Below are 23441 nucleotides of genomic sequence, written 5' to 3' on the forward strand. Positions count from 1 at the left end.
TTTAAACTACTATGGAATAGGACAGGCATTGCTGAGAGAAAAACAGAACTAGAAATAAGTTTCAAAAGATGACCTTACAAATAAGACTAAATACTGAAAAAAAATAGAACTGTGAAAAAATATATTGTAATATGTCCAACAGGAACTTCTGCAGAGAAAGGAGTGTGGAAAGTATATAATATGTATAAAAATATATACTATTATAGAGTATGTATAATAATATATACTATTATAGAGCAAGAAAGGAGAAAGTCCTGAGGGGGACAAAAGGGGCACAGAAAGTGAACAAACTGTTAAAGCCAGCTCAGGAGATCCTTCCACACAGCTCTGAGCTGCTCAGGTGCCTTCACCAAACAGCCCCAAAATTAGGGAAAATCCAGGGTTGCCTCCTCTTCCTTCTGGAATAGTCATGCAGGTTCTTTTAACTAGAACCTGCAAAAATCCAGGTTTTTGGAGCAAAATTTGCCACATCAGCAGCTCCAAGTGCCAGGCAGCTCCAGCTCCTCTCCCTGCTCCCTGCAGCTCCATCCATGGCTCTGATACCAACATTTCCCTAAATCACAGCCCCATCCACGGCTCTGATACCAACATTTCCCTAAATCACAGCTCCATCCATGGCTCTGATACCAACATTTCCCTTCTCCACAGCTCCATCCATGGCTCTGATACCAACATTTCCCTAAATCACAGCTCCATCCATGGCTCTGATACCAACATTTCCCTAAATCACAGCCCCATCCATGGCTCTGATACCAACATTTCCCTTCTCCACAGCTCCATCCATGGCTCTGATACCAACATTTCCCTAAATCACAGCTCCATCCATGGCTCTGATACCAACATTTCCCTTCTCCACAGCTCCATCCATGGCTCTGATACCAACATTTCCCTAAATCACAGCTCCATCCATGGCTCTGATACCAACATTTCCCTAAATCACAGCCCCATCCATGGCTCTGATACCAACATTTCCCTTCTCCACAGCCCCATCCATGGCTCTGATACCAACATTTCCCTAAATCACAGCCCCATCCATGGCTCTGATATCAACATTTCCCTAAATCACAGCCCCATCCATGGCTCTGATACCAACATTTCCCTAAATCACAGCCCCATCCATGGCTCTGATACCAACATTTCCCTAAATCACAGCTCCATCCATGGCTCTGATACCAACATTTCCCTAAATCACAGCCCCATCCATGGCTCTGATACCAACATTTCCCTTCTCCACAGCTCCATCCATGGCTCTGATACCAACATTTCCCTAAATCACAGCCCCATCCATGGCTCTGATACCAACATTTCCCTAAATCACAGCCCCATCCATGGCTCTGATACCAACATTTCCCTAAATCACAGCTCCATCCATGCCTCTGATACCAACATTTCCCTAAATCACAGCTCCATCCATGGCTCTGATACCAACATTTCCCTAAATCACAGCCCCATCCATGGCTCTGATACCAACATTTCCCTAAATCACAGCTCCATCCATGGCTCTGATACCAACATTTCCCTAAATCACAGCCCCATCCATGGCTGTTGATACCAACATTTCCCTTCTCCACAGCTCCATCCATGGCTCTGATACCAACATTTCCCTAAATCACAGCTCCATCCATGGCTCTGATACCAACATTTCCCTTCTCCACAGCTCCATCCATGGCTCTGATACCAACATTTCCCTAAATCACAGCCCCATCCATGCTGCTGATGCCAACATTTCCCTTCAGCTCCTCCTCCACAGCAGCCCCAGCTCTCTGCAAGGTTGTGCCCCTGTTTCCATGTTTATTGGTGCTTTGCTGTCTCTGCTGCTGCCTGTGGGATGAAGTGTCACTCGAGATTTTACAGCATCCCTGATTAAAAACAAACCCACAACCACGGGGTTTTTTTGGTTTGGTTTGGTTTGTTTTTTTTTTTTTTCCCAGAGTGTCTCATTCCTTCCAGAGCCCCTTTCCTGGGAGGGAAAACCCTCGAGCACTTCTAGTGGTGGCTGCTGGGGTCTGAGCTCTCACCGAGGGGTGCCAGACAGACCATCTGCAGCAGGATGTGCTCAGAGCTCAGCCCTGCCAGCAGCAGCAGCTCCTGCAGCCCTGGGGACAGGGACAGCACGGCCTGGGCAGGGCAGCACGGCTGGGAACAGCTGGGAACAGCTGGGAACAGCTGGGAACAGCTGGGAACAGCTGGGACAGGGACAGCACGGCCTGGACAGGGCAGCATGGCTGGGAACAGCTGGGAACAGCTGGGACAGGGACAGCACGGCCTGGACAGGGCAGCACGGCTGGGAACAGCTGGGAACAGCTGGGACAAGGACAGCACAGGGTCAGGGACAGCACAGCTGGAAACAGGTGGGACAGGGACAGCACAGGCTGGGCAGCACAACTGGAAATGTCTGGGAACAGCTGGGACAGCACAGCTGGGAACAGCTGGGACAGGGACAGGGCCCAGCCTGGGCTGGGACAGCACAGCTGGGAACAGCTGGGACAGGGACAAGGACAGTGCCCAGTTGGGCAGGAGCTGCACAGCTGAAACAGATGGGAACAGGGCTCCAGCTGTGGGGGGGACAGGGGATGGGACTGGGAATGGGACTGGGCTTGTATTCCAACTTGGATTCCAGGGATGGGACAGAGAATGAGCAAGGAAATGGGCCAGGGAATGGGATTCCAGCTGGGAATGGGTCAGGGAATGGGTCAGGGAAAGGGACAGGGGATGGGACAGGGAATGGGCCAGGGAATGGGATTCCAGCTGGGAAAGGGACAGGGAAAGGGACAGGGAATGGGATTCCAGCTGGGAAAGGGACATGGGATGGGTCAGGGAAAGGGACAGGGAATGGGACAGGGAAAGGGACAGAGAATGGGATTCCAGCTGGGAAAGGGACAGGGAAAGGGACAGGGGATGGGATTCCAGCTGGGAAAGGGACAGGGAATGGGTCAGGGAAAGGGCCAGGGGATGGGTCAGGGAAAGGGACAGGGAATGGGATTCCAGCTGGGAAAGGGCCAGGGCTGGTCCCTCAGCCTGGGGGGGCTGTGCATGTGCCACCCCAGCTGGGCTGAGCCCCCATCCCTGGGATCACTGCTGGCTTTGGGTCCAGCCCCTCCAGCCCTCTGCCAAGGGGCTCCTGGGCACAGCCTGGAGTCACCAGGGCCAGGACAGCACCTGCAGGCACCTTCTGGAGAGGAGAGCATGGAACAAGCCCTGCCAGCTGCTGCACCCACCCCAGCCCCGATCACACAGCCCCAGAATGGCTCAGCTTGGAATTCTGAGACCATTCCAACCATGCCAGCACTGCCAGGGCCACCACTGCCCCTGTCCCCAAGTGTCACATCCACAGGGCTCTGAAATTCCTGCAGGGAGGGGGACTCCACCCCTGCCCTGGGCACTTTCAGTGCCTGAGCCCCCTTTCCATGAGGAAATTCCTGCTGATGCCCACCCTGAGCCTCCCCTCTCCTCCTGCAGATCCCAACTCCCAGCCGGTTCCAACCTTTCAGGGGGTTCTGCAGAGCCAGAAATTCCCCCTGAGGCTCCTTTTCCCCAGGCTGCTGCTCAGGAGGGGGAAGAACAGCTCCAGCCCTGGGCTGATGGCCACCACCCTGAGCCCCTGCCAGCACAGGGACAACTCAGACGGGTCCCAGAGACACCTGTGTGACACCCAGGGCACAGCAGGGCAGTGCCAGCAGCCTGAGAGCCCAGGTGTGACACCCAGGGCACAGCAGGGCAGTGCCAGCAGCACCACCCTCCTGCCACAGCCACTGCAGGGCCAGGCCTGCACCAGGCTCTGGGGACACCAGAGATGGGCTGGGTTCAGGGACAGCCTGGTGTCACCTTGGGCTCTGGCATCACCCTGGGCTCAGGGACAACCTGGCATCACCCCTGGGGTTGTCACCCTGGGATTGTCACCCTGGGATTGTCACCTTGGGATTGTCACCCTGGGCTCACACTGGGATTGTCACCATGGGACTGTCACCCTGGGCTCAGGGACAGCCTGGCATCACCCTGGGCTCACACTGGGACTGTCACCCTGGGATTGTCACCCTGAGAGTGTCACACTGGGACTGTCACTGTGGCATTTTGGGCAGGATCTCTGTGTGATCTCTGTGTGCCCTGAGCTCTGGGGTCCCACCTCCAGCCCAGCCATGGCTTGGGGGATGTGCCCCAATCCCAAGGGGTGGATGTGCCCCAAACTAAGGGGGGATGTGCCCCAAACTAAGGGGGGATGTGCCACAAACTAAGGGGGGATGTGCCACAAACCAAGGACCCTGTGGCCACCAGCAGCAGCAGCAGCTGCACAGCTGTGGCTGGGGGATGGAGCTGTGGGGATGCATTGGGAGGATGCACTGGGGGGATGGATGCAGCTCTGGGGGAATGCAGCTTTGGGGGGATGCACTGGGGGGATGCAGCTCTGGGGGAATGCATTGGGGGGATGCAGCTTTGGGGATGCAGCTGTGGGGATGCAGCTGTGGGGATGCAGCTGTGGGGATGCAGCTGTGGCCCAGCCCAGTCTGGCCCTGTCCCTGCTCCCCAGGATGACACAGACACACAGACACCAGACTTGACTCCAGCTGGCCCCATTGTATTGGATCCACAGTGACAGACAAGAGGAGCCAGAAACTTTTTGTTCGAGTGGAGCCAGCAGCTGTGACACTGAATAAACACAGACAGGCAATCTGCTGAGTAAGAAGGTATGGTTCATATAAATAACATACATCTAATCCTGCTTCCATCTCAGCCCCAAATATGGGAATGCAAGATGCTCTGCAGCTCCAGGCTCTGAACAATGAGACACAGCAAAGGCAGGCAAGAGGCGGCCCCTGGAGCTCTCCTGGCTTCTGATTTCACTGGGAATTATTGTCCCTCCTTCCCAGAGTGCCAACACTGGGGTGAGTCCCCCTGGTCAGAATACCTGCTGCCCCGTGGACCTTCCCCATTACACAGCAATTAAATTATTACTGCCATCATTTGTGCCTCCCATGTCCCCATCCCCATGTCCCCCTGCACTGGGACCTTCCCCATTACACAGCAATTAAATTATTACTGCCATCATTTGTGCCTCCCATGTCCCCATCCCCATGTCTCCCTTCACTGGGACCTTCCCCATTACACTGCAATTAAATTATTACTGCCATCATTTGGGCCTCCCATGTCCCCCTGCACTGGGACCTTCCCCATTACACAGCAATGAAATTATTACTGCCATCATTTGTCCCTCCCACGTCCCCCGGCCAGGCCCTGCAGCCCCAGGGGGCACCTTGGGGACAGCACTGGTGACCCTGCAGGACACAGGGTCCCTCTGAGGGCAGCAGCTTGTGGATGTGCAGCTGCCAGGAGATGGTTCCACTGGAGAGGGACTGAGGGGTGAATGGGCCACCAAAGGTGAAGGAGAGTCACCAAAGGTGAAGGAGAGCCACCAAAGGTGAAGGAGAGTCACCAAAGGTGAAGGAGAGCCACCAAAAGTGAAGGAGAGTCACCAAAGGTGAAGGAGAGCCACCAAAAGTGAAGGAGAGTCACCAAAGGTGAAGGAGAGTCACCAAAGGTCCTCCCCAGAGGGGCTGCAGCACTGCCAGCACTGCCACCTCTGTCACCTCACTGCCACCACAGCCAGCACTGCCATCTCTGCCAGCACTGCCACCACAGCCACCACTGACACCACTGACACCACTCTGCCACCTCACTGTCACCACTGCCACCTCACTGCCACCGCTGCCACCCCAGCCACCTCACTGCCACCACATTGCCACCTCACTGCCAGCACTACCACCTCTGTCACTTCACTGCCACCTCACTGCCAGCACTGCCACCACTGCCATCACAGCCACCACTGCCACCTCTGTCACCACACTGCCACCACTGCCACCACACTGCCACCTCTGCCATCACAGCCAGCACTGCCACCACACTGCCAGCACTGCCACCCCAGCCACCTCACTGCCACCCCACTGCCACCACTGCCACAGCTGCCACCACTGCCACCTCACTGCCACCACTGCCACCACATTGCCACCCCTGCCACCACAGCCACCACTGCCACCTCACTGCCACCACTCCCACCATAGCCAGCTCTGCCACCACTGCCACCACTGCCACCACTGCCACCTCACTGCCACCCCACTGCCGGCACTGCCACCTATGCCAGGGCCATGCTGCAGCCCCCGTGCCCTCAGCTGTGCCCAGTGCCATGGGGTGAGTGTCCCCCCAGCAGATACAAGCCCAGCCACAGCAGGAGCCAGGGCCATCCCCCCAGGATCCCTCCTCAAGGGCCTCTGGAGCACAAGGAAGTTTCTGATTTATATCAGAACAATATAATAATATATTCTGATTTTATCTCAGAATCTGCTCTACAGAGAATAAATGACAAGGGAGGAGTGGCACCGGTGACCCTCAGCACCCCTCACTCCTCCATCCCTCCCCACAACACAGCCAGCAGCAGGGTGCCACCATGGAACACACAGCCACCAAAAAAAGGATTAAAATAAAAATGTAAAAAAAATTTAAAATAAAAATAAAAACATCTAAAATAAAATATTTTAAAATATTTTAAAAGTTCAATATCGCCCAATTTCCCAGCATTTTCCATGGGATTCACCTCCATTCCCATCAGACACTCAGTTATCTCCTCTTTTCCCCCCCAAGGCAAGCAGGGATTTGTTTGTTCCCTGAGCCCTGGGCCTGGGAGGTGCAGCCAGGAGCTCCCTGCCCAGCCTGGGGCTCAGCAAACCCCTCCTGGCTTCCACCTGCCCCCTCAGTTACCAAAGGAAAGCAAAAACACCCTTGGAGTTCCACATCTGCACACCCCAATCACTGCAAACACACAGGGCAGAGTGAGCAAGAAGCCCTGAGGAGTCACCCAGGGGATTGTCCTGCCAAGAGGCTTCTCCAGGGAAAGGGAATTGCTGGGGTCATCAGGATGTTCAGGTTTCCTGAGGCATCCCTGCCATGGAATTCACAGCCCAGAGGAAATGTCAGAGGTGTCAGAGGGCATTTCCCTCCCTGCAGTGCCCCCAGGCCATTCCTGCAGCTCAGCCCTGTCCCAGAGATGGACACCAGCCCTCCCTGCTCTGCCAGGTTCACCCTGGGACCCAAAACTGCTCAGTTTTCACCCAGGATAAAACTGGGCCACTCAGACTTGGTTCTTTTTATTCCTTTTTATTTCACCTTCCTGAAAGAACCTCCCCAAAACAAAGTTACAGCAGCTGATCCCTCTGAACCCACACCCTCCACAACCTCCCAAAACCTGGGAAGGTTTTTTGGAACAGGTGACCAGGGGAAGGCCAGGGGTCACCCCAAGAGATTCAGAGCAGGAGCTGAGCTCAGCCCGAACTCCTCTGCATCCCTGGAGAGCCACCAGCAGGAAAATCCCCCCAGGAGCAGAAGAAATTCAGCCTTAAAAAGGGCTGGGAAGGGAATGGAGCCCCAGGAGGGGCTGAGGGAGCTGGGCAGGGGCTGCAGAATCCCTGAGGGAGCCGGGCAGGGGCTGCAGAATCCCTGAGGGAGCTGGGCAGGGGCTGCAGAATCCCTGAGGGAGCCGGGCAGGGGCTGCAGAATCCCTGAGGGAGCCGGGCAGGGGCTGCAGAATCCCTGAGGGAGCCGGGCAGGGGCTGCAGAATCCCTGAGGGAGCCGGGCAGGGGCTGCAGAATCCCTGAGGGAGCTGGGCAGGGGCTCAGCCTGGAGCAAAGGAGGCTCAGGGGGCCCTTGTGGCTCTGCACAGCTCCTGCCAGGAGGGCACAGCCTCCAGGGAACAGGGACAGGAGGTTCAGGGTGGACACTGGGGAAAAGATACAATGAAAAGGAAAAAGCAGCTGCCCTTCATTGAAATGCCAAAGTTTCCTGGCCAAAGGGCAGAGTTCCAGAGCTGGAGCAGAACTGTTCCTTCCCCGGGGCTCCCCATCACCCTCAGCCATTATCTGATGGAAGCACAGAGCTGCAGTGAAGCTGGGCAACACCAGATGGAAATGAAGGGGCAGGATCCCCAAAGCCTGCTACAAACAGGGCAAGAAGTGAGGAAAAAGCACAGCCCAGAGCTGAGGAAAAAGCACAGCCCAGAGCTCTGGAGTGCAGCCCCTGCAGAGCTGCACCAAACTTCACTCCCCCATGCAATTCACAATTCCTCTCTCATCCCCCCACCTGCATTTCTGCCATGAAAACCTGCAGGGATTTTCCTCCTGAGAGGACAAAATCAGAGGCAATTTTGCCAAAAGGCAGCTGAGGTGGCAGAGGGAGCTGGGGCTGAGGATTGCCCGGTGCCAGGCAGGTTTCTGTTCCAGGTTTAGCAGCACTCACTCCTTGGGGCAATCAATCCCCTGAGAGACACAAACCCATTACAAACACGGGGTCAGTGCTTCTGCTGCTCCCAGGGGAGATTGGGTTTCACCTGCAGCTGTCTGACACCCAGCCCTGGCCCAAAGGGGAGTGCAGGCATTACCTCAGTCACAAAGAGGGTGCGGGGGTCAATGATGTCCAGGAAGTGCCTGAATCTGCCATAAAATGAGCTCTGCAAAACAGGAGACAAAAAAATAATCACATTCAGTGAGAAACTGCCTTTCAGGGTTTATTTCCTTTGCAGAACGAAGCATCAGCTGAAAATAAATAATATAGGAGGTTTTTACTGGTGATTTGAGATAGGAAACCCGATGAACTCCAGGATTCCCTGGATCCCTCCCTTTGCTCCCAGCAAAAGCCTCTTCAGGCTCTTTCCAGCTTTTCCATCCCTACACGAGCACAGCCAGCCTGGATTATTCCCAAAGTGCCACCAAGAACCAGCCCAGGCTGCTCAGGGCTGCACCCTGGGCACCTCCAGAGCCAGGAAAAGTCTGCAAGGAGAGGAAAGGATCTGTGAAACAGCAGGGGAAGGTCATGGGCAGCTCCAGGGCAAAGGAGGAAACATGACTCAGTATTTAGACAGTGAAAATAAAAATATCAGTGGGGTTTGTAGCAACTCCAAGCACCAGACCATGAAATATGGAGGGACTGGGACACATGAACATCATCACTCCTGGCCCAGCTGGATTCCAGGATCCTGGGGCAGGAGAATTCCAGATCCCAGGCCAAGGGACACAGGGCAGTCCAGTGGCCTCTCCTCATCACCCAGAGCCCCTGGGGACGTGGATCATGGCCAGGGACACCAGGAGCTCTGGGATCCTGGGAATTCTCCATCCTCACATGGCCCATCTCCTGCTGGGCTGTGAATACAGGCCTGGGGTGTGGATGGAGCAGTGGGAATGGAGTTAAATCACACCAGAACGTGCTGGTGCCTCTTCCCTGCTCCCCCAGGGATCCCCCCTGATTCCTGCATGGATCCCCCCTGATCCCTCCATGGATCCCCCCTGATCCCTCCAGGGATCTCCCCTAATTCATGCATGGATCCCCCCCTGATTCCTGCATGGATCCCCCCCAATCCCTCCAGGGATCCCCCCTGATTCCTGCATGGAATCCCCCCTGATTCCCCCAGGGATCTCCCCTAATTCATGCATGGATCCCCCCCTGATTCCTCCAGGGATCCCCCCCAATCCCTCCAGGGATCCCCCCCGATTCCTGCATGGAATCCCCCCTGATTCCCCCAGGGATCTCCCCTAATTCATGCATGGATCCCCCCCTGATTCCTCCAGGGATCCCCCCCAATCCCTCCAGGGATCCCCCCCGATTCCTGCATGGATCCCCCCTGATTCCTGCATGGATCCCCCCCTGATCCCTCCATGGATCCCCCCTGATCCCTCCATGGATCCCCCCTGATCCCTCCATGGATCCCCCCTGATCCCTCCAGGGATTCCCCCCTGATTCCTGCATGGATCCCCCCTGATCCCTCCAGGGATTCCCCCTGATTCCTCCAGGGATCCCCCCTGATCCCTGCATGGATCCCCCCTGATTCCTGCATGGATCCCCCCCTGATTCCTGCATGGATCCCCCCCGATTCCTGCATGGATCCCCCCCGATTCCTGCATGGATCCCCCCTGATTCCTGCATGGATCCCCCCCTGATTCCTGCATGGATCCCCCCTGATCCCTGCATGGATCCCTCTGCAAGGGCCCTGTCCAAGCACTGCTGACCCCCCACTGCAGCCTGACCCCACAAACTCCAGCATTCCCCCACGTCCTGCACCAAATAAAATTAAAAAAGAACCCCCCCAATGGAACAGAACAGCTCCACACAAGTCCAGGAAAAAAGCACAGCGGTTTTTAATTAGCAGGGATCTAATTAATGCTAATTCTGGTACTTTTGAGTGGATTTGAGTTTGACATTTTGCTGCCTCCCTTTTATTTTGGGTGTGGGATCCCTGCAGATGGCAGAACCCTCCCAACACGTGCCAGGGGTGGGTGGGCAGTGAGCAATCCCTGAGTCAGGAATTGAGCAACCCCAGGAGCAGCAGCCACAGCCCCTGCCCATCCCACAGAGCCCAGGGCAGCCGGGCTGCTGCTGAACTAACAGCTGGAATTGCTGCTAAACACCTGGAATTGCTGCTAACCAGCTGGAATTGCTGCTAACCACCTGGAATTACTGATAACCAGCTGGAATTGCTGCTAAACACCTGGAATTGCTGCTAAACACCTGGAATTACTGATAACCACCTGGAATTACTGATAACCAGCTGGGACTGCTGCTAACCAGCTGGAATTACTGATAACCAGCTGGGACTGCTGCTAAACACCTGGAATTATTATTAACCTGATGGATTTACTGCTAACCAGCTGGGACTGCTGCTAAACTAAGAGCTGGAATTGCTGCTAAACACCTGGAATTATTATTAACCTGATGGATTTACTGCTAGCCAGCTGGGACTGCTGCTAAATACATGGTATTACTGCTAACCAGCTAGAAATGCTGCTAAACACATGAAATTGCTGCTAACCAGCTGGAATTACTGCTAATTACTGCTAAACACCTGGAATTATTTTTAACCTGATGGATTTACTGCAAACCAGCTGGGCCTGCTGCTAAACTAACACCTGGGATTACTGCTAACCAGCTGGAATTGCTGCTAAACAAACACCTGGAATTATTGCTAAATATTTGGGATTACTGCTAACCAGCTGGGATTGCTGCTAAACTAACACTTGGAATTATTGCTAAACACCTGGAATTGCTGCTAACCAGCTGGAATTGCTGCTAAATACTTGGAATTGCTGCTAACAACCTGGAATTGCTGCTAACAACCTGGAATTACTGTTAAATACTTGGAATTATTGCTAACCAGCTGGAATTACTGCTAACCAGCTGGAATTACTGCTAACCAGCTGGAATTGCTGCTAAATACTTGGAATTATTGCTAACCAGCTGGAATTACTGATAACCTCTTACTGCTAACCAGCTGGGACTGCTGCTAAACTAACACCTGGGATTATTGCTAAATACTTGGAATTGCTGCTAACCAGCTGGAATTGCAGTTAAACCCCTGGAATTACTGCTAACCAGTGAATTCTTGCTAACCAGCTGGAATTGCTGCCTTCACCACCAGCAGCATGGGGGATCCTGAACCTGAGTGGCCTTGACTTCCCCACTGCCTTTATCTCTGTGCCACACTGAGAACAGCAGCAGCAAATGGAATGAAATGGAATTTAATGCAAATTAATAGAAATTATTGGAATTCATGGAATGAAATGGAATTCAGTGGAAATTAATAGAAATTATTGGAATTCATGGAATTTAATGGAAATTAATGGAATGAAATGGAATTCAGTGGAAATTATTGGATTTAACAGAATTAAATGGAAATTAATGGAATTCAATGTAAATTAATGGGATTAAATGGGAATGAAATGGAAATTAAATGGAATTAAATGGAAGTTAAGGGAATTAAATAGAAATTAACGGAATTAAATGGAAATTAATGGAATTAAATGGGAATTAACAGAATTTAATGGAAATTGATGGAATTAAATAGAAATTAATGGAATGAAATGGAAATGAAATGGAATGAAAGGGAACATCAGTGTTTTACAGCCCCTGACCAAGGAGTGATGCCAAGGGAGGGGCAAGGAGAGCCCAGGTTCCAGGGCAGCATGGAAATGTCCTCAGGAATGGAGGACAGCTCCCAGCTCCCCTCTCCCAGCTGCCCAGGCCCTGGCAAGGCTGGTGCCTGTGCCAGGGGCAGCCTTGGGCTGGCACTGAGCCCCTGCCTGGCCAAGCTCAGCAAGGCCCAGCTCAAGGCCAGGCCTGAGCAGCTCAGCCCCGGCCTGGTGTGATCCCAGCCCCACATTCCCTGCCCACGGCTGGGGAGCTGGGAGTGCCCAAACCCCAAAATCAGGGAATGGTCTGGGATGGGAGGGACCCCAAATCCCACCCAGAGCCACCCCTGCCATGGCAGGGACACCTTCCCCTGTCCCAGTGTCCAGCCTGGCCTTGGGCACTGCCAGGGATCCAGGGCCGCCCCAGCTGCTCTGGGCACCTGTGCCAGGCAGGAGGCAGGGAGGGATTTGTTCCCAGGGCAGAGGCAGGGAGGGATTTGTTTCCAGGGCAGAGGCAGGGAGGGATTTGTTTCCAGGGCAGAGGCAGGGAGGGATTTGTTTCCAGCTGCTGCTGCCTGAACTTGCCCAGTCTGAGCCCCAAAACCACCAGGGAGGCTGGGTCTGAACAGGTTTGGTGGAACTCTGATGTGTCAGGGCCTCACACCAAGAGTGCTCTGAGAGCCAGGCTTAAACTGGAGCCAGGCTTAACCCAGAGCCAGGCTCAAATCCAGAGTCAGGCTTAAACCAGAATCAGGCTCAAACCCAGAGCCAGGCTCAAACCCAGGGCCACCAGGACTCCTTGGGCTCCACCCCAACCAGAGCCAGGCTCAAATGCAAGCCACCAGGTATCCTTGGGCTCCACTCAACAAGAACCAGGCTCAAACTCAGACCATGAGGGTTCCATTCAACCAGAGCTAAACTCAATCCCAGAGCCAGGTTGAAACCCAGAGCCACCAGGGCTCCTTGGGCTCCACTCACCCAGAGCCAGGCTCAAGCCCAGACCATGAAGACTCCTTGGGCTCCATTCAACCAGAGCCAGGCTCAAACCAGAGCCAGGCTCAAGTCCAGACCACCACGGTTCCTTGGGCTCCACCTCAACTAGAACCAGGCTCAATCCCAGAGCTCAATCCCAGAGCCAGGCTCAATCCCAGAGCTCAATCCCAGAGCCAGGCTCAATCCCAGAGCTCCATCCCAGAGCTCAGTCCCAGAGCCAGGCTCAATCCCAGAGCTCCATCCCAGAGCCAGGCTCAATCCCAGGGCTCAGTCCCAGAGCCAGGCTCAATCCCAGAGCTCAATCCCAGAGCCAGGCTCAATTCCAGAGCTCAGTCCCAGAGCCAGGCTCAATCCCAGAGCTCCATCCCAGAGCCAGGCTCAATCCCAGAGCTCAGTCCCAGAGCCAGGCTCAATCCCAGAGCTCCATCCCAGAGCCAGGCTCAATCCCAGGGCTCAATCCCAGAGCCAGGCTCAATCCCAGAGCTCAGTCCCAGAGCCAGGCTCAATCCCAGAGCTCAGTCCCAGAGCCAGGCTCAATCCCAGAGCTCAGTCCCAGAGCCAGGCTCAATCCCAGGGCTCAATCCCAGAGCCAGGCTCAATCCCAGAGCTCAGTCCCAGAGCCAGGCTCAATCCCAGGCCAGCAGGGCTCCCTGGGCTCCCTCCCCTGCAGTTCCTGGCCCTGCTGCCAGCTCCTGCCCAACAAAGATCCCTTTGTGTGCTGCTCCCAGCCTGGCACTCCTGATTTCCCTTTCAGAGATGTGCAGAGCAGCCTCACTGCTGGCATCCCCTCATCCAGGTCAGCCCCTGCTCATTCCCAGCTGCTTCTCCTCACTGGAAGCCAAAGGAAAGTTTTTTCGAATTCAGGACTGGTTTTCACAGAGCTGCATACAAAACACAAGGCAAAAAAAAAAAAAAACCAAAACCCAAAACAAAAAACAAGCCCCAGCAATTCCCAATGTTAGGAAAACTAATCCACAAACACCAGAGGTTTATGTCCAAAAAGGAGACAGAGGAGTCCTTTGACTTTATTCCAATAAAGGCAGAGGCCATGGGGCATTCCCCTGGGGTCTCACATTTTTGGAGGACTCAGCCTCCTTTTTATCCCAATTTCCAGCCACATTTCCCTTCTCTCTCTCCCCATTTCTGAGGTACTTGAGAGGTTCAGACTTCCCGATACGCCTGATACCAAAGATTCCCCTCTAATGCATAACCCTTCCTTTTAATTCCTATGGAATTTAGGGGTTTTTCCCCATTTCTGAGGTACTTGAAAGGTTCAGACTTCCCAGAACACCTGATCCCAAAGATTCCCCTCTAATGCATAACCCTCCCTTTTAATTCCTATGGAATTTAGGGATTTTTCCCCATTTCTGAGGTACTTGAGAGGTTCAGACTTCCCAGAACACCTGATACTAAAGATTTCCCTCTAATGTATAACCCTCCCTTTTAATTCCTATGGAATTTAGGGGGTTTTCCCCATTTCTGAGGTACTTGAGAAGTTCAGACTTCCCAAAACTCCTGATACCAAAGATTCCCCTCTAATGCATAACCCTCCCTTTTAATTCTTAATTCTTATAGAATTTAGGGGTTTTTTCTTCTTCACCATTGTTTCTTTCATCTCTCAATGTGTAATTTCGTTTATCAGCAAACCCAAAGTTTATTTGCAAAAGCAAATATCTTTTCCCATTCATCAATCAGTGGAATCCTTCCCATGGTTTCTTTTGTCCTCTTTGCCCAGGATTTTGCTGCTGGGAAGCTGAGCAGCCTCAGCAGGGAATGCCAACAGCAATGATCTGATTGCTGCTCCTGAGTTTGCTGCTTTGGGACGGGGCTTGGACCTTGTTTACCACAGCTGAATGTTGGACTGGCTCCATGGGAATTGTTTTTAATTAATGACCAATCACCATCAGCTGGGCTGGACTCTGAGTCAGCCACGAGTTTTTATTCTTCATTCTTGTTAGGCCTTCTGTCTGAATCCTTTCTCTTTCTTTAGTATAGCATAATAAATATAATATAATATAATATAATATAATAAATATAAGTATAATATAATAAATATAATAAGTATAATATAATAATACATAATAAAATAAATATAATAATATATAATGAAATGAATAGAAATATAATAAGTATCATATAATAGATTTAAATAATATAATATAATATAATATAATATAATATAATATAATATAATATAATATAATATAATATAATATAATATAATATAATAATCAGCCTTCTAAGAGCATGGAGTCCAATTCCTCATCTCTCACCTCGTCCTTGGGACCTCACAAACTCCCCAGAGATGCAGCAAACCCAGAGCTTTCAGGAGATGGAAATGGGATGAGAGGAGCAGCCCTGGGCACAGCAGCAGCTCTGAGCCCTCCCTGCCAGCCCTGCCTCAGTTTCCCTGGGAGCTGGGGATGGTTCCCTGTGCGAGGCCTATCCCAACCCAGCCTAACCTCTGTGCCAGGCCTATCCCAGCCCAGCCTAACCCCTGTGCCAGGCCTATCCCAGCCCAGCCTAACCCCTGTGCCAGGCCTATCCCAGCCCAGCCTAACCCCTGTGCCAGGCCCATCCCATCCCAGCCTAACCCCTGTGCCAGGCCCATCCCAGCCTAACCCCTGTGCCAGGCTTATCCCATCCCAGCCTAACCCCTGTGCCAGGCCCATCCCAGCCCAGCCTAACCCCTGTGCCAGGCTCATCCCATCCCAGCCTAACCCCTGTGCCAGGCCCATCCCAGCCTAACCCCTGTGCCAGGCTTATCCCATCCCAGCCTAACCTCTGTGCCAGGCCTATCCCAGCCCAGCCTAACCCCTGTGCCAGGCCTATCCCAGCCCAGCCTAACCCCTGTGCCAGGCCTATCCCAGCCCAGCCTAACCCCTGTGCCAGGCCCATCCCATCCCAGCCTAACCCCTGTGCCAGGCCCATCCCAGCCTAACCCCTGTGCCAGGCTTATCCCATCCCAGCCTAACCCCTGTGCCAGGCCCATCCCAGCCCAGCCTAACCCCTGTGCCAGGCTCATCCCATCCCAGCCTAACCCCTGTGCCAGGCCCATCCCAGCCCAGCCTAACCCCTGTGCCAGGCCCAGGCCTATCCCATCCCAGCCTAACCCCTGTGCCAGGCTCATCCCAGCCTAACCCCTGTGCCAGGCCTATCCCAGCCCAGCCTAACCCCTGTGCCAGGCCCATCCCATCCCAGCCTAACCCCTGTGCCAGGCCCATCCCATCCCAGCCTAACCCCTGTGCCAGGCTCAGGCCTATTCCAGCCCAGCCTAACCCCTGTGCCAGGCCTATCCCAGCCCAGCCTAACCCCTGTGCCAGGCCCATCCCAGCCCAGCCTAACCCCTGTGCCAGGCCTATCCCATCCCAGCCTAACCCCTGTGCCAGGCTCAGGCCTATCCCAGCCCAGCCTAACCCCTGTGCCAGGCCCATCCCAGCCTAACCCCTGTGCCAGGCCTATCCCATCCCAGCCTAACCCCTGTGCCAGGCTCATCCCAGCCCAGCCTAACCCCTGTGCCAGGCCTATTCCAGCCCAGCCTAACCCCTGTGCAGGCTCAGAGCTCCTGAGCTGGCTCTGCCCATGCCCATCCCTGTCTCCTGGAGCAGCTGGTGCAGTGAGCTGGAGCACAGTGAAAATCACCCATTTCCTGATGAATTGGGGCTATTTTGGGAGCGCTTCCCAGCAGGCTGCAGCACCAGGAGGTGCTGGGGAATGTCAGCTCCCTCCCAGGGAACATCCTGGAGCTGGGCCCTGGAGGTGCAGCTGGTCCCTAAAGCCACGGGTTTGGGAGCAGGCTGGAATTGGGGATTTCAGCTCAGCATCCTGACCCAAACAAGGAGCAGCCTGGAATTGGGGATTTCAGCTCAGGATCCTGCCCTGAACAAGGAGCAGGCTGGAATTGGGGATTTCAGTTCAGCATCCTGACCCAAACAAGGAGCAGGCTGGAATTGGGGATTTCAGCATCCTGACCCAAACAAGGAGCAGGCTGGAATTGGGGATTTCAGCTCAGCATCCTGCCCTAAACAAGGAGCAGGCTGGAATTGGAGATTTCAGCATCCTGCCCTGAACAAGGAGCAGGCTGGAATTGGGGATTTCAGCTCACTGATCCTGCCCTAAACAAGGAGCAGGCTGGAATTGGGGATTTCAGCTCACTGATCCTGCCCTGAACAAGGAGCAGGTTGGAATTGGGGATTTCAGCTCAGCATCCTGACCCAAACAAGGAGCAGCCTGGAATTGGGGATTTCAGCTCACTGATCCTGCCCTGAACAAGGAGCAGCCTGGAATTGGGGATTTCAGTTCAGCATCCTGCCCTGAACAAGGAGCAGGCTGGAATTGGGGATTTCAGCTCACTGATCCTGCCCTGAACAGGAGCAGGCTGGAATTGGGGATTTCAGCTCAGCATCCTGCCCTGAGCAAGGAGCAGGCTGGAATTGGGGATTTCAGCTCACTGATCCTGCTCTGAAGGAGGGAAACAGCTGCAGGATCTGGGAGAAGGTGAGAGGCCATTAGGGAGATGTTAATCACCTTCAGGAGGAGAAGAATCCCGAGGAGCACAGGCATGGGCAGCCTCACCACTTTAATTACAGCCTGCTGTTAAACAGGGTTTAATTAAACCAGAGCAAAAAACATGCAGGCTTGAGCTCAAAACCAGGCTCATGTCAGCTTTTAATTAATTAGAAGAGATTGAAGCTAAAGCAAACAAAATTAAGACAAAGCCACTGAGCAATGGGGTTGTGTCATTTGTGACAGGCCACTGCAAGTTTGGGCTAAAACTGGAACCCTTTGATGGCTTTAATTTGGTTTTCCAAAGTTGAGGAGCCAGGATTCCAATGGGAGAAGTTCCTGCACCAGGGGCAGGGCACAGGAACCTGCCAGGAGCAGGAGCTGTGGGTTAAAACCCAGAACAAGGGACAGAAACCAAAAAATTCCCCTTTAAACCCAGTCCTGGGTGATGGAGGTGGAACAAAAGCAACAGCAGAAGGATGTGGAGCTGCTGGAATAAATCCAGAGGAGACCCCAGAGCTGCTGCAGGGCTGGAGCCAGGCTGGGAGAGCTGGGAATGTTCCCCTGGAGAAGGGAAAAATCCAGGGAATCCTCAGAGTGCCTGCAGGGGCTCCAGGAGAGCTGCAGAGGGGCTGGGGACAAGGCCTGCAGGGACAGGAGCCAGGGAATGGCTCCCACTGGGAAAGGGGAGATTGGGCTGGGATCTTGGCAAGGAATTCCTGCCTGGGCTGGAATTCCCAGAGCAGCTGGGGCTGCCCCTGGATCCCTGGCAGTGCCCAAGGCCAGGTTGGATCCACCTGGGATAGTGGGAGGTGTCCCTGCCATGGATGGGGTGGGATGAAGATGCTCTTTAAGCTCCCTCCCAACCCCAACCAGTCTGGAATTCTGGGATTTTGGGATTCTGTGGTGCTTGGCAGAAAGATGAGGTTGTGATGGGACCCCTCACCTGGGAATACAGCTGGGGATCCTCACTGGGATACAGCTGGAATTTGGGATTTCAGCATCCTGCCCTGAACAAGGAGCAGGCTGGAATTTGGGATTTCAGCACCCTGCCCTAAACAAGGAGCAGGCTCTGGCAGCTCCAGCTGAGATCTCAGACACCAAAGCTGGGCAGAGCAGAGCAGGGGGGGCTGGGGGAAGTTCAGAACTCCTGGCAGGGAGGATTTGGGGGGCCCTGATCCCCTGGGAATGAGCTGGGGCTCCTCCAGAACAAAGTCTGGGGGGAAACACCACGGGCAGGATGGGGGAAATAAAGAACTGGAGGGGCTGGGACAGGGATGAAGGGGCTGGGACAGGGATGGAGGGGTCCCAGGCAGGGATGGAGGGGTCCCAGGCAGGGATGGAGGGGCTGGGCTCCCCAAGGAGGATTTTGAAGCAGGGATGCAGGAGCTGGGCTCCCCATGGAGGATTTTGAAGCAGGGATGCAGGAGCTGGGCTCCCCATGGAGGATTTTGAAGCAGGGATGCAGGAGCTGGGCTCCCCATGGAGGATTTTGAAGATGCAGGAGCTGGGCTCTCCCAGGCCATGGTGGGAGCAGGGATGTGAGTGGTGCTGCATCCCAAACAGAGCAGAGCCAAGCAGGATCCACAAACCCTGGGAACATCCCAAGCCCTCCTCCCTGTGTGACCCCACAGTGCTGCCTGCTGGCTTCCAGCCTTGGCCAGGGAGGAATGTGGGATGGAGCCAGCAGGACAGCAGCACCTCAGCCCTGCCACAGCTGCTGAGAGTGCACAGGGCAGAGCTGAAGCCCCGGGGCACAGAAGGGGGTGTTTGCCATGCTCACAGTGCCCCCCTGGCAAAGCACTCCCGAGGAATCCCCTCCCAAGGGCTCTCCCAGCACAGGGGGACCCTCAGTGCCTGCCCCAGCCCTGGCAGGTTCCCCAGGGCTGCTCCTGAATGAGCAGAACACAGCAGCTCTGCCAGGCCTGCCTGCCAGGGCTGTGCTGTGCAGGAAGGGCAGGCAGTGTCTCCTCCTCCTCCTCCTCCTCCTCCTCCTCATTGAAAACTGCCCAGCTGGAGCACCCTGCCCGTTCCCAGGGGAGCCAGCCCTCCCTGGGGCTCTGAGGATGTGCTCTGGGACCTATGGGACCCCAAACCCTTCCCATTCCCACTCCCACTCCTGTTCCCATTCCCTGGACCCCTCTGCTCTCCCAGGTTGCACCAAGCCCCGGAGGGACGTGGGGTGTGGGAGAGGCAGGAGATCCATCATGGAATGGATCCACCATGGAATGGTCCCACCATGGAATGGAATTGTCCCACCATGGAATGGCATTGTCCCACCATGGAATGGAATTGTCCCACCATGGACATGGAATTGTCCCACCATGGAATGGCATTGTCCCACCATGGAATGGCATTGTCCCACCATGGAATGGCCCCACCACGGAATGGAATGGTCCCACCATGGAATGGAATGGCTCCACCATGGAATGGAATTGTCCCACCATGGAACAGAATTGTCCCACCATGGAATGGCCCCCTGGGAAATCCACAGCTCAGCCCAAAGGTGGCTGGGTCAAGCCAAGCACAGGTGCAGAGTCAGACTGGGGTTAAATAGGGGTTAAACACGGGTTAAATAAAGGTTAAACAGGGGCTCTGGATTGCTGTGGACGGTGGGAATGGTCCCCCCGTGGGGACTGTCCCCATGGTAGGACACACTCACACCCAAGGTAAGGAGCAGCTCCTCCAGGGAGTGCTGCCCAGCTCAGCAGGGACTGCTGGAGGTTTATGAGCATTTTTCTCAGCCTCAATGCTTCCACCAGCAGAACAAGTCCTCTTTGCTCATCCACAGTGGGTGGCAACGAGACCAACCTGCCCCTGCCCTGCTCACCTAGGCCAGGTGTGTGACTGACCACAGCTGCTCTGCCCATCTCAGCTGGCAGCTGTGGAGCAATCTGTTCTATCTGACACATTCTGTTAACCTGACACCATCCTGGGGGTCACACCGCCCCTCCAGCCCTTGGCACCGGAGCTGGGCATTGCCTGGTGGGACTGGCAAAGCGCCCGACTGGAGCACCCCTGCTTCTGGGAGCCCCACCCCATCCCAGAGCTGCTCCTCCCCTCCCAGCCACCCTGACAGGGGTCCCCCGGGGCAAGGACGAGCCCGCGCCATGCCGCACCGGGCCCCTGCCCGCCCCCGCGGGGCTCGAACCCGCAATCCCCCGGCCCCGCGCCCGCCGCGCTGCGCGCCGCGCCACAGGGGCCGCGGGGCCGCGCAGTGCCCGCCGCGGGCAGGGGGCGGCGGCCCTGACTGACAGCTCGGCCGGCCAATGGCGCGGGGGCTGCGGACCAATGGGCGCGCGGCACCGCGGGAGGGGCGGGGCGGAGAGGAGCGGAGAGCGGGGGGCTCCGTCCGCGGGTGGGGGGGCGATGCCGCGCGCGGGGCGGGGGCGGCTCCCGCCGCCGCTCCCGGTGTCCCCCCCGCCGCCCCCCGCCGCCGGCAGTACCTGCTCGAAGCGGGGCTTCCCCAGCTGGAACGGGGGATAGTCCGCCGGCTCCGCCATCCCGCAAGCGCCACTTTAAACAGCCTCCCCCGCCGCCGGGCCCCGCCCCCCGCCGGCCCCGCGCTGATTGGCTGCGGCCAACCGCAGCTGCCGCGGGGCACGCTGGGACATGGAGTCCGCCGGCCACCGCCGGGGGCGGGGCCGCGCCGGCTCCGGCAGCCGATGGGGAGCGCGCCGGGCGCGGGGCACCATGGGAAATGTAGTCCCACGGGAAAGGGGAGACCCAGAGGGTGGGAAGGGCTGGTGAGCGGGACAGGAGAGGAGAGTTTCACCTTAATTGTGTAATAGACTGAGCTAATAATGAAACACAAGGAGATGAAAGCACAAAAACGCACAAAAAACCACCCCAAATGTTATTGAAGGACATTTGTGAGAAAAAGGACACAAGGGGCTGGAGCGTGGTCAGGGCTGGGGCCGGAGAATCCCTGAGGGAGCCGGGCAGGGGCTGCAGAATCCCTGAGGGAGCTGGGCAGGGGCTGCAGAATCCCTGAGGGAGCCGGGCAGGGGCTGCAGAATCCCTGAGGGAGCTGGGCAGGGGCTGCAGAGTCCCTGAGGGAGCCGGGCAGGGGCTCAGCCTGGAGCAAAGGAGGCTCAGGGGGCCTTGTGGCTCTGCACAGCTCCTGCCAGGAGGGCACAGCCGGGGGGATTTGGGATCTTATCCCAGGGAACAGGGACAGGAGCAGAGGGAACGGCCTCAGGGGAGCTCAGGGTGGGCATTGGGAGGAATTTCGCCATGGAAAGGGGGGTCAGGGATTGGAAGTGCCCAGGGAGGTTTGGAGTGCCCATCCCTGGGGGTTTCACAGCCCTGTGGATGTGGCACTTGGGGACATGGGGCAGTGATGGCCCTGGCAGTGCCGGGCATGGCCGGACTCGATGCTCTCGGAGTTTTTCCCAATTCCAGGAGCAATTCCCGGTGGAATTTCCGATCCCGTTCTGACCAAGGCCAGCAGCGCCCTTTGGGGAGCTGATAAGGATCTGAGCTGATAAGGATCTGGGCTGATAACGATCTGAGCTCACATGAGGGTCCGGGCTGATGACGATCTGAGCTGATAAGGATTTGAGTGATAACGACCTAAACTGATAACGATCCGGGCTGATAACGCCAAGGTCGGGGGCACCCGGAGCCGTTCGCGGAATTGTCTGGCCCAGATTAGTGGGATAAGAAATGTCTGCACCTTCACACGCCGGGAAATTGTTGGGAGGATTAGGATCAATCCCCAGGAGAGCACAGGGACAGCAAATAGAGGGAATGCAGCTGGAGAAGGAGGGAGGCAGGGCAGGGCTGGAAATCCAGCAGCAGGACTTCCAGCGAAGGAGGAACTAAAAAATGCACCTGAAACAAAAAAATCCCGAATTTTTGCCACTCAGAGAAAGTGGGAATGCCCTGAAACAAAAAAATCCCGATTTTTGCCACCGAGGAAAAGCAGGAATGCTCTGAAACAAAAAAAAATCCCAATTTTTGCCACCCAGGAGAAATGAATGCCCTGAAACAAAAAAATCCCGTATTTTTGCCACCCAGGGAAAGTGTGGATGTCCCATTTTGCTGTGGAATTTCTGCTGCTGTGCCCCGTGGCTGCAGAGCACATAATTTCCCATTTTACTCTTTCCTTCCCTCCTACAGAAGCAGTTTCTGATTTTGGGCTAACTCAGCACCAATCCCCTTCAGTGAACCCCAAATCTGCAGCTCCGGGGGGAAGGGATGGACAAGGGGTTCTGAGGGGTGAAAAGGGGAGCAGAAAAGGGCAGGAAAATGGCATTTTGTCATTTCTGTTTGCTTTTCCTCGGAGCTGTTGCTAAAACAGAGCTTTGGTTGCCTGGGGTGGCAGCTCCGTGTGCCTGGGGACAGGGACAGGGACAGGGACAGGGACAGGGCATGAGGAGCAGGACCCTGCTCCCACCCCGGCCCTGCCATCCCTGGGGTTGGGGTTTGCTGCTGGAGGCTCTGAGCTGTCCCCAGAGCCCTGCAGGAGCAGCCCTGGAGCTGTGGGGTCAGCCCTGGCCCCAGATTCACTCAGCCCTGACCCCAAACCCAGCCCTGATCCCAAACCCAGCCCTGATCCCAAACTCACTCAGCCCTGGCCCCAACCCCAGTCCTGGCCCCAAATCCAGCCTTTACCCCAAACTCACTCAGTCCTGACCCCAAACCCAGCCCTGATCCCAAACTCACTCAGCCCTGACCCCAAACCCAGTCCTGGCCCCAAATCCAGCCTTTACCCCAAACTCACTCAGTCCTGGCCCCAAACCCAGCCCTGACCCCAAACTCATTCCTGGCCCCAACCCCAGCCCCCCCAGGCTCCCTCTGTCCCCCAGCTCCTCTCCCAAGGAAACCAAAGCCATAAATCCAACCCAGACCTGCCAAAGCTGGGAGGGCTCCCTGTGCCCCAAATCGATCCCAGATCTGTGTGGGGATGGAGGCTGACCCAAACTTGTCCCCAGAGCTCTCTGTGAGGATGGAGCTGTCCCAAATCCATCCCAAAGGCTCATCCTAGGATCTGTGTGGGG

General features: G+C 55.4%; 1 protein-coding gene across 2 annotated transcripts in view; it reads right to left on the reverse strand.

The window, feature by feature from the left end:
- The window catches only part of SFXN5 (sideroflexin 5), a 122077-nt gene extending 101065 nt beyond the window's left edge, over positions 1–21012 (reverse strand). The window contains exons 1-2 of one of the 2 annotated variants that reach the window (XM_054632981.2): positions 20883–21012; positions 8421–8489 (exon numbers count right to left, since the gene is read on the reverse strand). In XM_054632981.2, coding sequence (XP_054488956.1) covers positions 8421–8489; positions 20883–20939 — 126 coding nt within the window. In that variant the 5' untranslated portion in view covers positions 20940–21012. Of the gene's footprint in view, positions 1–5825; positions 5839–8420; positions 8490–20882 lie in introns of those variants that run through there. The other variant, XM_077177931.1, reaches the window with a different exon arrangement.
- Between the last annotated feature and the right edge of the window lie 2429 nt (positions 21013–23441).

The sequence above is a fragment of the Agelaius phoeniceus genome, chromosome 4 (assembly GCF_051311805.1).
Source record: "Agelaius phoeniceus isolate bAgePho1 chromosome 4, bAgePho1.hap1, whole genome shotgun sequence".
Lineage (NCBI taxonomy): Eukaryota > Metazoa > Chordata > Aves > Passeriformes > Icteridae > Agelaius > Agelaius phoeniceus.